The 16,311-nt window shown below is 28.5% G+C and overlaps 1 protein-coding gene across 1 annotated transcript in view; it reads left to right on the top strand.

Moving 5' to 3' along the window:
- The first annotated feature begins 14,694 nt into the window (after positions 1 to 14,694).
- The window catches only part of LOC126894937 (uncharacterized), an 11,857-nt gene continuing 10,240 nt past the window's right edge, over positions 14,695 to 16,311 (top strand). Inside the window, exons 1-2 of the mRNA XM_050666316.1 lie at positions 14,695 to 14,904; positions 14,978 to 15,071. Of these exons, the coding sequence (XP_050522273.1) occupies positions 14,731 to 14,904; positions 14,978 to 15,071 (268 nt within the window). The 5' untranslated portion in view covers positions 14,695 to 14,730. The remainder of the gene's footprint in view (positions 14,905 to 14,977; positions 15,072 to 16,311) is intronic.

Here is a 16,311-nt window from a genome sequence, read left to right on the forward strand (position 1 = left end):
CAATAATTTAAGCTAGTCACTGTCGAAATAATGCACAGTCGGTTTGCGTGGACAACCGCAGCCAGACTCAACTACTAAGGGTCATTTGTAGTATCACATTTTAATACATGTAATAATTAATACTTATATTTAATAAAATATATCACCAAATCAGTGTTTCCCCGTGGATAAGATGAATAATAAAATAATACCCTTACACTAGATTTAACCTCCCTCTTACGCATTCCATAAAACGCCCACGTAAAAGATTCTATCACATTAACCAATCAAATACAGCAAAAATATTTCAAGAATCTCACCAGAGATCGCTAAACCAGTTTTTGCAGGCTATAAAAAGGCCATTTTCCCCCAAATTCGGGTGGTTCCTTTGCACTTGGTTCTCTTACAGTGGTTATATACGATTTCTGAACATCCCTCTAGCGGATACTGGGACGCCTTGCCATTCTATCTATGCATCTCTACGGCTCTCTGGAATACTCAACCAAGATACAAAAATTGAATGTGCGTGAGTTTATCTTTCATTCTTAGCTACAATTCTATATGAAATCTACATAATTTTTACCCTCTTTTGNTGAAGTAATTATCAAAATAAGTTGTATACAAAATAATTTTATACTTAAATAATTTTGTCCCCCTAAATCAACTTTCTGGAACACTGTGAGCTAGTTTGATCTCTGCCACAGTGCGGGCAATCGGAGTGTAGGACACTTATATAGTTTATAACGCATAACTTATTAATATTATTTTGTAATTTACATTAGATACNGGTGTTTATTTATTTCTTTTTATTTACATTTATAGTCATATATATATATAAGCATATTCTAAGGTAATTAATTTGATTGAATTGTATTTATTACTTATTGAAGGGCGACAACCTGGCTGGACAGGGTAATAGTACAATAATATCATAATTAGAATTTTAGTTAATTATAAGATTTATTCAAAGTGTCTCTCCACTTATCGACCAGCTAGTCTGATCTATGCCACAGTGCCGGCAATCGGAGTGTAGGACACTTATATAATTTACAACGCATAAATTATTAATATTATTTTGTAGTATACATTAGATATTCTAAGGTAATTAATTTGATTGAATTGTATTTATTACTTATTGAAGGGCCACAACCTGGCTGGACAGGGTAATAGTACAATAATATCATAATTAGAATTTTAGTTAACCATAAGATTTCTTCAAAGTGTCTCTCCACTTATCGACTAGCTAGTCTGATCTCTGCCACAGTGCGGGCAATCGGAGTGTAGGACACTAGTATAATCTATTGTGCAAAGAACTGAAATTGAGCTCGCATCTACCCTAGATCACCATTTGGACGACTGAAAAGACGTAGGCCACTTGGAAATAGTTTGTTGCACAGGACAGTTATGTTGCTTAGAAGTTATTTATTTGCTTTATAAATTATTTAAATAATAAATATATTAAGGTAAAACACCATATACAAGGTTAAGAACTATACTACATAAATATACAAAAGGTTTTTACAAAAAGACAGAGTTATAATAAACTTAGACTTCACCTTGGGTAGATTTAATATAGAATTGTACTAGAAAAGTAGTTACACGCGAGTTAGTAATAATATAAACCGTATAAATATAATTGCGTACATTAATGCGTAAACGTATACATCGATAATTGTTACATCAACAACATCATTCATCTCAAGAGAATATCAGGATAGTCAGAGGTAAGTGAAACATTTGTTTATATAATAAGCTTATAATAGATCCTTTACTGAAGAATTTTTTATTAATAAACAATTAGAACAAGATAGGTCATTGAGAATAAATTAAAATATTTTTATAAAAAACACGATATTTGTGAGTCGCCGGAAATTAGTGTGCGCGTTTCAGTGCAGGAGCTAGGTAGTGACCCTTCTTTGTAATTCCATCTTATTCATATATTAGACGTTTTTACACAAGCATACATACCCCGAGATCCCTTTTTATTTCATTTTATTTTAGTCACTACTGGGTATCTATAGACACTTTTACTTTCCATTGGTACCCATCCTTTTTACACTACGCCTGCTACGATTATTATTTCCTTATTGGCCACCTGTGTTACATTTCTTCCCTTTCACACCCCGAGCCCCAAACACATTTAACAACATTCCTTTGCCACAACACACTATATCCTTTTTACTTCTTTTTGTCTACCACTACCTACCACCCCACCCCCTGACACTCTTTTTGTTTATTACACATTTGTGCGGTTCTTTCTAATGGCACAGGAGAATTTGTCCTCAAAAAATATTGAATATATATATAAATGCTTTCTACCGTCATAATCGNGGAGAATTTGTCCTCAAAAAATATTGAATATATATATAAATGCTTTCTACCGTCATCATCGGTACAAATACGTCGTTTCAAAAGCTCAATAAGCATCTTGGTTGTTATGGATGCCAGCAATAGCGGTGAAATTCACGCTGTTAATTATGAAACATACAATTATTTGTTTGCTTTGAAGAATTGATGACACTTTTAAGTGATTATTATTATTTTTTTTTTTTTAACTAAAGTTAAGTTAATAGATCTCTATACTAGTTGCACTTTAAGCGTCTCAGAAGATTACAAAGAATAACATTAGTTGAAAGATCTTTTATTAGTGGATTGGAGAATAGAATTTATCTATTTTGTTTTGGGAATAGAATGATTTTAGAGAGCTTCCAGAGAAGTGGGAAGTAGGAAACCTCAGTATAGCATTAAATATATAGATAAGTAGGATAAATGCTCGTTTAAGTAGTCATCTAGTTACTTCAGCAGTAATTAGATCAAAACCTGGAGACTTCTTTAGAGAGTATTTTTGTATGGTAAATATAATATCACTTGGCGTAAAATGCTTGACTGGTAGAGTAAGTGGTAATGGTACGTCGAGATACCTAAGAACCGTATGTAAATTGTCATGTGAAATATCTTGGTGGGGTTGGAAAGCGTTAAAGAGGTGATTATTAAATAGTTCAGCTTTCTCAAGGTCTGACGAGGCTAGACTTCTATCAGTCTTTTTAATAGGTGTGGTAGTTACTTAATATTGTAATGCTTACTTTATCGCTTTCCAAAGGCTACCATTTTTTGATGATAANTGACAGCAACAGTACAGTTTTCTGATTACACGGCCGGATATAACGTACGCGCGCCCATTAGCAAAGCAAAACAGTAATCTATCAATATCATAACATTCACATTTTGTCACGTTACAATATTTTTTTTTGTGAGGGTAAGCGAGTACGTTGGTAAAGAGCTCTAGCTCTTCTTTTTTCTGCTACGAGAATACGAATATTAGTCGGTAGTGAATCGGTTTAGTGGTATGTACATTTTTAGCTGTATTAGCAGCCCAAGTTGCTGTTTGAATAATATTAGTTAGGCTATTTACAGCAGCGTTTATGTCATCATTGGTTTTTAATTTAATATTTATTTGGAGGTTCTGATCTACAAGGTCATGAAATTGGAAACGATCAGTTGAATCGTGAAAAAGTCTTAGTGGTTCAGTAATGATTTGCGGACGGTCTTTAATTGTGAGAATAACCGATGAATGGTCGGAATTTAAATCGAGAATATTGTCAACAGAATTTGATGGGGTTTTAGTAACAAATATATCCAGTATATCTGGATTTTTATGGGGGAATCATGGCCAATAGGTAGGTCCTGGAGAAGTAAGTACTTTGAAATTTTTAGAATTTATAAAATTGTAAATTATAAATTTGGAAGAATTTGATATATTATTGCGGATTTTATTAAGATGGCCACACCTCCATGAGATGTGTTGTCTGGATGGTTAACTTTATGTAGCTTATAACCATGTATGTGTACGTGTGAATATTGAGTAAAATGAGTTTCTTTTATTAAAGCAATGTCAATACGTTTATTATATAAAGTTGTTTGGAGTTCATTAGTGTGATTTTTTAAACCATTTGCATTAAATAATAGGACAAGAAGGGATTTGTTTGTAGAGAGATTAGTAATTTCTTTTATCTAACAACAGAGAGGATATTACTTTAGTAAGGAGAGATATTAGAAGATTTATAAGAGAGTTTTAAAATTCTCAAGAAAATGTAAATAAATATAAAGAAAAAATCTATAATTTTTAAATTAAAAAGCATATTTAAGTATTATTAAATAATTTTAATTAATAATTTACAAGTTTTTTTTTATTTGAAATTAATTAAATGTATAAATAATAAAGTACAAGTAATTAATCTTTTACTTTGAGATTTAAGATATTAGTGAATAAATTTCCGATTTAATGAGCTCAGTTTGTAGTTTTAAATGTCTTTATATTTTAACATTACAATTAATATTAAGAAAATAACAATATTGCAGATGAATTTTTAATTTGTTTAGTTTCTCCCATTAATGGAGGTAAGTTTTAAAAATGTTTTATTTTCAGTTATATATATGAGCATTTTTTGTTGAGGTACAAGTTATTTTGAATAAGTGAGATCATAAAAAATCTAGTACAGTGAGGTCGCAGCACAGTGGAGAAGTGACATAGTTGGTACTGGTATATATGATATCTGACAGTGATTAAAATCACTATCATAAGAAACGCTTCGATACAAATCTGCAGATAGAATTTAATTTTATGAAATTGGTGGATTATTCAAAAGTAAAATTCTAACTCGAAAAAGAATTAAAGAAAAATGGCAATAAGTTTTGCTCTCATTGACCTTGTATTTATGATATAAAAGTCAAACTCTCTATACATATTTTTATTTGTATCAACTGCTGAAAAGAATTAATTTTTACCATCATAAAATTGTTTTTCTACATAATAGCTATTAGATGAACTTGTTTGTTTATATATATGCTTATGAAGAGCTAGAGAACATAATAATTTTATTAACCATAAAATTATACATTTTTTATTTCTATTTTCTTACTAGGCTTGTGAACCATTTTTCTTATTTTAATTTTTTGGGCCTCCGATGTCATACTTTTTTCTTTTCATGCTTGAGAATTTACTTTGACTTGGTATAGTTTTAACGAGACTACATCAACATCCACATTACAATTCCATTAAAATAAACACACTTATGTTATAACCTTACAAAAAAATGTATTTTTTTTTTGTGAATTAATTTATAAACACCATAAAAATATTTCAAGATGCTTATTTTTGACTTTTTACGTATTTTCATTGTTTTGAGAAATATATTGTCGATTTATTAGGATACTTAATATTATCTAACTATATATTTAATCATAACCATAAAAATTGAATTTTCCTAAAGAAAATATTTATTATAAAGAAATTTAGTACAATAATAGTTTGTTAAATATTTAGTGAGGATATAAACAAATATACTTTAATTAATAATTGTAAAATTGTTTAATTCTCTAAAAAATCTTTCTTTGACTTCAAACAATAAATCGCCACAAATAAAATATCTTTACAATGTTCTACTTACTAATGGAATGCTGTGATTCACTTCGTAATAGTACCATTTAGATTAATTAAAAATTATGATAATAATTTCTAAGCCAAATATAATAATTATATTTTTACAGTTCAATTATTGAACTGTGTAAATATAGTCGAATATTTGAAATTGATGAGAAAATATAAGAATCGTCGAATGCAAAACGCCAACTGAAAGAATTAACAAAATTATGTTATAAACTAACTCGTATTTAACAAAAATTGTAAAAGTTTTCACTGTTTCAATGGATACAATAATTTCTATTTTAAACCAGTATGTTTTTTTTTGTTACAAATATAAATTAAGTACTTGGAATACATAAGAATTATTTTATGTTAACATATATGTTTAGATATTATTAAAAAATTTACAGTGTCGTTTCAAAATAATTAGATAAATTTGTCAATTCAATAATATTACTTTTGTCTCTCAATTTTCGAATTTTTAAATACGCTTTCATTGATTCAAGTTTTGTAAGCTAATTTATAAAATAACTTACAAAAATTACCTTGTCTTTCGCAAGTTTTGATATTAAGTATTAATTACTGAACAGTGACTGAAACCACTGTCAAAGTTCTCTTCGATGCTTATAATAACTTTTTGTATAAATAATTAAATTTGATTCTTCTTCTGTATTATAACAGTCCCACTCGACATACATATATTTCTTCTAATTCACTGCAGAAAAGGATTCCTGTTACCATCATATACTTGCTGTACTTAATAACAATGCGTAGTGAATCAAAAAAAGAAAATAATAATATTATTTGTTTGTAATTTAAAAAGGAGTTATTACTTGTATTAATTTAGGGAGTACTTTGAAAATTACTTAAAAGAAATAAATAAAATAAAATATGAAGAGATTTGGGTGCTTATTTGATCCACTACTTTATTGTATTAATAATATTATTACTTGGGATATGAGTACGAGGGTCTGTAAGTAAGATAGAAGATGATAGAAAAATAAAGTTATTTTATTAATATGTGATTCATTATAATTAATTGTCAATTTTTAAATATCAATAATGCCACGAGTTTTGACGGTTATCGATGATAGGTGGGATTGAGTCATTCGTGTGTCTACCCAGAGTGGTATGGTGGCTATACATATGAACCTCCAACCTAACTCCTGAAATAGACACGATATAACTCTGCCAAATAACTCTGTACAAACATTATCGATTTATTAAATATACTTGGTATATTTATTATTATTGATAATCACTTTATTTTCAAGTATGCCTACTTAATCTATGTACTCATAAAATTTTAATTCTAAACCTAATATATTTTTGGTGAATTTATTAGATTCCTACCTTGATATTTTCTGTGTCACTCTTAAATAAATAGATATTGTATTTTTTGTACAAATATAATTGTGAAGACGGTGGATCACTTCTTGCATATATTACGTTATGTGAAATGATTGAGCGTAGTGAGTGCCTCTGTAAATATCTGACTGCATCTGTCTCAGAATGCTCTTTATTTTTGGCTTTTTATATTAAATTTGATCGAGGTTCAAAGGCAAAAAGTGTTCCCCGACGCCACCGTTATTTCTTTATTAATCGTAATTTATTACATTTTCATCAATAATGATCTACATATTATAAAATACTATCATATCTTATATAATAATTTAGACATAGTTTATTACCCTACATCTTATGTGCTACCAATACATATTGTTTATTATTTCCTGTTTGTTTCATATAATTAATAAATGTTTTTTTCTACGAAATTTCATTAGTATATTTAAACATTTAAAAGGTACATATATACAGAGTGGCCCACCACTCACTGACAACTTAAATAACTTTTGATCCAGTTAATATTTTTAGTTGATTTTTTTTTTTTAATAATAGTTATACGTTAGGTCTATAGATAAATCTCAATAATTAATTTTTTTACATTTTATTAAAAATATTAATTATTTTTAAAATTTAAATAAAATGTAAAAAAAATCTAAGATAGCTATTTTGTAGAGTAGAATTTAAGAAAAATTTTAGTAAAAAAATAATATAAATAACTCACCTGTTCTATCTCATTCCTATACTCCATCCTTTATTTATTCATGATAAAGTATTAAAAATTACAATATTAACAGCTATAATAATTTTTTACCGCCTTCCTCTTACTCTCATTCTTTAAGCTTCGATGCGAAGCTGAAAAGGTATTGGTTTTACTCTGTTTTTTATTTTTTTATTTTTTTTGTGTCTGTTACCACTTTTACTCAGCTCTCACCGAACGGATTTCTTTCAACAATACGTCAAAAGATCACAAATCATGTCTAGTTGTAGAAATTAGCCTCAAAAATTGAAAAAATTTCCCTCGTTCCCCGGAAATGGGGGAAACCTCCAAAAAAATTACAAATTTAAAAATCGCTAATTTTCGAAATATTTTCAATTTTTTTTACTAAAACCTGCCATAACTTTTTTAAAAATAACCCAATCAATATAATTTTTTTTTATATAGTTGCACGATATCACTACAATATTTTTGGTATATTTTTTTTATAAATCTGACCCTAGACCTGCCCACAGGGGGGGATTTTAAATGACAACTTTTTCACAAAAAATTAATTTTTTCAACTTGACTTTTGAAAATGTTCCGGAAAGTCTGACACTTTTATATATATCTTAAACTAAAGCTAATATAATATACTTTAATTTAAAAAAAAAAATTTTGACCTTTGGACTTGTCTTCACAGCGAAAATGGTTACCGAATGCTATTTTCGTGTGAAAATTCATCATTTTACTTTTTACATTTTAACTTTTTAATGCTATAACTTATTGAAAAACGTTTGGATGAACACAATATTTTTATGAGAAATAATATTTTTTAATAAACCCATACTTTATCTTAATCAAGATATTAATAAGGAACCAACAGATCATGTAGCTTTTGGAATAAAACACCAATTTTTTTAAAATTAAACACTATCTAAAGATTTGCATCGAAGCGTTTATTTTTGATAGTGATTTTAATCACTGTCAGATATCATTATACTTGATCCAACTTCCAATTCACCACTGTGCCAAGACCCCCCTGTGCTGGGTTTTTTTTTTTATTTTGTGTTCTTTTTGAACTACCGCAAAAGGGTGTACATACACTCATAATTTCGCAAACCAGTTGTTTACATATAAAGTGATACTAAAAACACACTAACTTTTGGTTAAGATTAATCGTTGTTTTCCTGTTATTCTGTTCCTGTTATTAGCAAGACATACAATTTTGCCGCAAACCAGGTCACAGACATCTGTGGATGTATAGGTCGCTTTTATTGTATTATTTTACGTTACTATTAAATAATCTATTAATGTATCTAGGTACATTTAACTAGTATAGTTAAGTTTTACTAACATTAATTTTAGTGATATGTTATGTTTGTATAATATTCTTATATAGAAATATCAATATATGAATACTCTCAACATCTTTTAATAATCGTTGATGCGTACGAGGCAGCTAGACCGTAGGACGGCTAGTTGTGCACCGCACTAGAATGCCGTTTTACCTTAAGCCTGTTTAATAAAACTTTAATAATGATGCGGGAATGGGTCACCTTGGAGATGACGGTTAACTATACATCCAATAAGTAAACGAGAGTAGACAATAATTAAATAACAAATAATTACATATATTAGAAATTCCTCAAAGAGTATCTTAAATTTAAGGGGTAACGGGGGGCCCTTAAAATACTAGTGGCCGGCGAAGCGGCATAAAACATATAGTTAATCTCAATTAAAACAAACAATAAATAACATTAAAAATAATATAAAACTCAGTTGTATAGATGACGTTGTTGATGTTGATGAGTGGACTGTATGAGATCTTGTGGTAATGGTGTCGAACATCTGAGTATGACGAGTCAGAGTGTAAATCCAGGTACGTAATGGCAGATGAGAACAGAATACGGCAATGATAATGATTAGTGATGGTCAGGGCCCAATCACTAGTGGCGTGCAAGGGCACGTAAACTTTGAGCACAAGGGTGCAATAAACAAATAATAAAAAATTATGCCATACAATGGCCGAATAATTTACTATTCAAGCGAAGGCGCTTGCAACAGAAAAAAGGTGACACGTAAAACAATACTACTGACTTATGACAATGAACTGTACATGGATGAAAACCGACACGGAGGTCATCGATTTGCTGTGATGGGTGGGCAAGGGGGTGAGTAAAGCAAGATGCTGGTGATCAGCTGTCCCACGAAATAATATAATAAATGATCTTTATAACAACTGGTCAACTAGATTCTTCTATAGGCTTTCTGTACTATACAATCGTCCATATTCTGTTGTCTACTTCTGACACTTGTAATGTTATTCTTTTAAATTTTAGTTAAAGGAACACTCAAACAAATATTTTTTTATTAAATTTTATAATTAATTAAAAATGAATAACATGCACTAATATACTAAGAAATAAATAAATTGTAGAAACGTATTGTTCAAACTATAAGATCAGAAATTTATGTGAATATATTATCATTATTTGGAACATGAGCGAAATAAAGCAAGTGGTTGATGGACACTTGGAAAACTACAATGAGACGACAATTATTAATTAAAATTGTATTTGTTTATAGTGACAAAACATTATAAGAAATCTGTAGTAAAACATTTAAAGATTTTAGAAACAAGAAATAAAAAGTACATTCGTCACCCTGCGCAGATCATGAAAAAGAATCACGTGAGAGATATTCAAAAGAATTTGAGCCGAGAAAATAATTTGGGAAATATAAATACATCAAAAAACCAAGCAGAATATTTTGCATCAACTGAAATTAATGAAGTTGTAGAAAGCTATCCTAACACTATAAGTAATAGAATGGCCGAGGAATCAAGACGTCAAAATTAATATTTTTATTATTATCTCTTTTAAAATAAGTAAACAAATATACTTATAAAATTAAAAAACACAGAATAGTTACTATACAGTTAATACAACTTTGGTGTATGTAATTCAAAATTATTGAATTCTCATTAAAATTTTAACAAACTGTGATTATGTTAAAGATATAAATGTATCTTCTAAGCTGACCCCAAGTAGTTGGGATTAAAAAGAGGAAGAAGATATAAATATGGGTACCATTGGTGTCTAGATGGCACCACTTCCAGAGTCTGGAGGTAGATAGTGGTATCATTAAGTATTATAAGAAGGGAATATTAAATCAAGTCGTGAGTTGGCTAAAACGTATCTCTATGTACATTTTTATTTTATATATGTGTTCTGCTTTATATATTATTTTTGTGTTGTGTGAATTTTTTACATTGTTTTCGTGTATAATTAAATATATATTTTATTTTTGTTTGTTAATATTTAATAGAGCTTTTGTGTATTAATAAATATATATAACAGTGGCGGCACTGTTTATAGGGACACCTTGACCACTGTTGTAATTTGTATTATCATATAGATTTAAGGTGTAAAATCTATGGTAACATTTTTAATAATTTATAATTATTTTTATTTTATATAATTTAAAGAGTATACAGTAATAAGTTTTAAATTATCGATTCTTTATTGTGTATTGTTTATGTGTGTATTTGTTATACAATTTAATATTAATAAACCACTTTATTGTAGAATCGATCAACTTATTATTGAACAAAATTACATATATATATAAATAAAATAATGATATCGCGTCTTTGTTCTGTTCCTGTGGTTGCCTGTTGTATTTCCCACATTTCTTGGGGGTCTGTCCGGGATCATCGGTCAACAAACGGGAATAGAGATTGAAGAAGATATCTTGTATACTCAAAATCCGGAAAATTTCAAACTATTTGTCGTGTATATAATAAGTGTTGTTAGTGACGAAAATATATAAAACGTTTTTGTAATTGTATTAGTATACGACTCCATTTTGGTTGAGCAAACGCGCAATTTTTCTTTGTATGTTTTCGCGAAATCTAGTTAATCGGATTCCAACATCAATTTTAATTTGTAAAACCTTTTGATTATATAACAGTTCGGGATGCCTAAAAATAAAAATTCTAATGAAACTATGGACGAAGTTTCTAAACTTCGAGAGGAAGTATTTGCTTTCTTTCCGCAGTATTTCCGGAACATTTTCAAAAGTTAAGTTGAAAAAGTTAGTTTTTGTATAAAAGTTGCTATTTTAAATCCCCCATGTGAGTAAATAAGTGTTAGATTTTCAAAAAAATGATATCAAATGAAAAGGAAATATCTAAGGTTTTATTATAAAAAAATATTATTTTGATTTGTTAATATTTGAAAAAGTAAAGGCAGTTTTAAGAACAAAAATCATCCTTATGGAAGGTGATTTTTATCGCAAATAATACATTTTTTTTTTAATTTCGACAGCTATTTGCACATAGTAGAATAAGTGTCAGGACAATTTTTTTTTTTCAGTTTATAGTATATAACATAACCTTTGATTTGATATATGTTTAAAAGACGCAGTATTTCTGGAACATTTTCAAAAATTAAGTTGAAAAAGTTAGTTTTCGTAAAAAATTTGCTATTTTAAATATCCCTCAATGAGCAGTATAAGTGTTAGATTTTCAAAAAAATGATATCAAATGAAAAGGAAATATCTAAGGTTTTATAATGAAAAAATATTATTTTGATTTGTTAATATTTGAAAAAGTAAAGGCAGTTTTAAGAAAAAAAGTTATGATAGTTTTAAGTAAAAATTTTTCGAAAGTCATTAAAGTTTAGAATTACACATTAATTTTTTTTTTTTTTTTTTAATGTAAAGTTTAAGTTATAATAGGGTCGAATCTAAAATTTTATTTCGATTGAGTTGAAATTGAATAATCTCTGTGTTTTTTTAACGATTTAGCTATTTTTAACTTTTTTTTACATTAAAGTAGCCATAAAAATGGGAAAATCATAAAAAAAAAATTGTTTTAATCTAAATATAGTGTGATGGTGTCACGTTACCATTATTGTGAGAATTATTTTAATAAAATACAAACAGCATATCCGCTTCCTGAGTCTGATGAATTAACAAATAATATTTATTGCCAAATCGGCAATAGTTCTAATTATTATAAAAACCTAATAGACCTGACCATCGTGGTCAGTCGACTCCAGTGCCTTGTGTCATTCATCAGTCTCAGTACTCGGTTGTCGCTGTCCGGCTTACTGCTTAAAGTAAAGTCTTTGTTTATTCCTTTTTAAACCTATCTACTCTCTTCCACAACATTTCAGAGTACTTGTGTCTTGTACTTCGTCTGCACCTCGTACTCTGTTATTTTTCCTCACCTGGTACGCCAAGTATTTGTGTCTTGCACTTCGTCTGCACCTTATACTCGGCTACCCCGTTCTCTCTTTGAAGTATTTGTGTCTTGCACTTCGTCTGCACCTTACAACTAGGTGTTACCCTTATTCCCTTCCTATAACAACAGCCTTTCGACACCTACAGCTAACCCGGAGTGTCAGCCGAGCACGGTGTTTGCTGTACGACAACACGCACGTGAATACCTAGACAACAGGCACCACATCCTCATATTCATCTTCGTACACACATTACACATTTACACCGACCATCTGTTTATTTTACTGTGTTACGACAATAGCATAATGAATAAACCCTGAAAATTTCAGAAAAATATCAGGTGGTCGTGCAACCGATTCTGGATGATTTGCATGGATTGAACCGATAATAAAAAACCCAGCACAGTGGGAATAAGAGTTGATGTTGCTTTTGGAATAATCCACCAATTTCTCTAAATGAAACACTATCTACAGATTTGCATCGAAGGGTTTCTTATGATAGTGATTTTAATCACTGTCAGATATCATCTATACTTGTCCCATCTATGCCTCGTTCACACTGTGGCGCGATCCCACTGTGCTACCGTTTTTTTAAATAATCATTTTGATTTTTAGCAAAAAAAAAATTCTATAGTAAATTTAAAAAAGTAAAATTATATTAAATACTGTCCTAAAATAATTGCTGAATACGCCTAAGGGGAATACCTCATTAACAAACGTCGACCTTATACACAATACATTTTACTATATTCTCTTTTTAAAATTTCCTGGTTTTAATAATTTAATTTTTAATATATTTTTCTTCCACTGATTCAGATGTAATATTTTTCCTGCAAAACACTTATAGTGCCCGTCGTAAACGTGTACTCCTACTGGAATCAATGGCATAAAGGCTTATGTGAGGCTCCTTAATATATAAATAAACATAGTGACGATGAGATAATTGCAAGTGTTATAATGATATAAAATACTAGGCGATCTAGCGTTTGGACAATTTTGGTGTTGGATACACATGGATCGAATGTGCTGTCAAGAATTTGAGTTGTGATTATTTAAGCTATCGTTGTGGTTAACTGAATAGTTGTCGGTCTTCTGTCTATGTCTGCATTTTTGCCACCATCTTAGCGTGTTTTAGCTATAAGATCTATAGAACTTGCGAGACCATAGTTTTTTATAAAAAGTAAAATATCATCTTTGCGATTGTCGCACTCTATTGCGCTCTCAGTAAATTGCCTTTGGGACTTTTTGTTTTCTGATATAAATCACAGTATCATTCACCAGTTATAGAACATGTTGATCAGTTAATTGCATTTGATTTCAATTGATCCATTTAATATTCAGCAATATCATCAGTCGTTACAATTAGCTGATAAGAATAATTCTTGTTCATCTTCATTTTAAGATTTATTGTAATAATAGATTCACCACTCATTATTCAGTTGTCTATAATTCAATATCTATTAGACATCGAGTTAAATATATATTATTCGTGTCAATGCTTTATAAATCTATTTGTAATTTATTATTTGTTTATATCAGTGCCATTGTGGCATTACTATTAAAAGTTCCCCTACCCAAATTGGAAGTTATTTGATTTTATGATTAATGTATAATATATTTATAAGTTATATGTTTTGAAAATTCATTTTACATTCATTCATACAGCTCACTTATCTTATTTCTTTACATTGACAAAGCCTGACTTCAAACAAAATAAAAGAACTAACGTTAACTAACACGTATGAGTACCATCAGGCTTTGTATTTGTTCAATATTTTAAAATCAAGTGTATCAACTTGTCTCTAGCGTTAACGTTAATGCCTTACAAGAAAGAGTTCAAACCCTATGTGCTAAGATGTAAATATATTGAGTTTATACTTAATGTATAATTCTTTGAACTTCATCTCGATAATTATGTTAAGAATTTTTTTATTATTTGCAGATAATAACATATTTAACAATTGTTAAGATGGATAATAAAACAGAAATAGATTATTATGGTGTTACATTAAATTTTAAATTTAAATTCAAGCCAGTAGATGAAGAATGGAAAAAACACATGTGAAAACTTGGGATATACGTTTATAAAATATATGCCATTTGTGTTAGCTTATTATCAAAAGTACAAATATCAAGATCTATACAAAGTATTGTCTAACGTTATATGTGGAGATACAAAATTTAGTACATTACTACAAAAAAACATTTGTTTAGTATGTTAAAATATATCATTTAAAATACAATTATTACTAATATATTAAATTGTTTTATATATTATAAATCTAGAGCATAAATACAAATGATGACATTAAAAAACATTTTCGTGATGAAGAATCTTTTAATGAATATTTAAATTATAATATAATATTTGTAAATCCAGGTATGTTTTATTGACATTAAAGTGTAATTTCTTTATTCTTGTGAACTACTCAATTATCTCTGAAACAAGAACAATATTCAGATTTTAGTTTTGTCATGTTATCAATTGTACATATTTTTTTATTTAAATGAAGTAATATTTAAAACCATCTTTAGTAACTTATAAAAGTCACTAATGACAACATCAAATTTATCTAATTTATTGTAAAATAATTTAACTATGAAAAAAACAGGTCGTAACATTTTTAAGCATTTAGTTCAAAAGATGTTTATTATTTTATACCTATATGGAAAAGTACATCAGAGAAATACTCACTGACAAAAAAATGTATAGGTTGGGTTTATAAAAGACACTAATGACAACATCACATTCACTTTATTTATTGTAAAATAATTTTTCTATAAAAAATACCGGTCGGAACATTTTTAAGCATTTAGTTAAGAAGATATTAATTATTTTATACCTAAACGAAAAGGTACATAAGGGAAATAATCATTGACAAAAAAATTGTATTAAAAATTAATAGAAAATTTAAAAAAAATTATTTAAAATTTTTTTCTTTAAATAAAATAAATTCTATTGTTTTATTTTTACTTATTGGAAAATTGTGAGTGAATAAATATAATATAATTACTCTCTAAATTTTTCATTTCCTAATAATAAATTTCATTATAATATTACAAACTGAAGACCTATTATTAAAAAACCCAGCACAGGGGGGTCACGGCACAGTTGTAACGTAGTATAGTTGGATCAAGTATAATGATATCTGACAGTGATTAAAATCACTATCAAAAATAAACGCTTCGATGCAAATCTTTAGATAGTGTTTAATTTTAAAAAATTGGTGTTTTATTCCAAAAGCTACTTGATCTGCTGGTTTCTTATTAATATCTCGATAAAGATAAAGTATGTCAAATGAAAAAGGGTTTATTAAAAATATTATTTCTCATAAAAAAATTGTGTGGATCCATTAACTTTTCAATAAGTTATAGCATTATAAAGTTAAATATTATATAAATAATAAAAACGAGAATTTTCATACGAAAATAGCATTCGGTAGCCATTTTCGCCGTGAAGACAAGTCCAGAGATCAAATTTTTTTTTTTTCAAATTAAAGTATATTACATTAGCTTTAATTTAAGATATATATAAAAGTGTCAGACCTTCCGGAACATTTTCAAAAGTTATGTTGAAAAAGTAAATTTTTTGTGAAAAAGTTGTCATTTTAAATCCCCCC

Source organism: Daktulosphaira vitifoliae, unplaced genomic scaffold (assembly GCF_025091365.1).
Source record: "Daktulosphaira vitifoliae isolate Bord-2020 unplaced genomic scaffold, ASM2509136v1 Scaffold_1, whole genome shotgun sequence".
Taxonomy (NCBI): Eukaryota; Metazoa; Arthropoda; class Insecta; order Hemiptera; family Phylloxeridae; genus Daktulosphaira; species Daktulosphaira vitifoliae.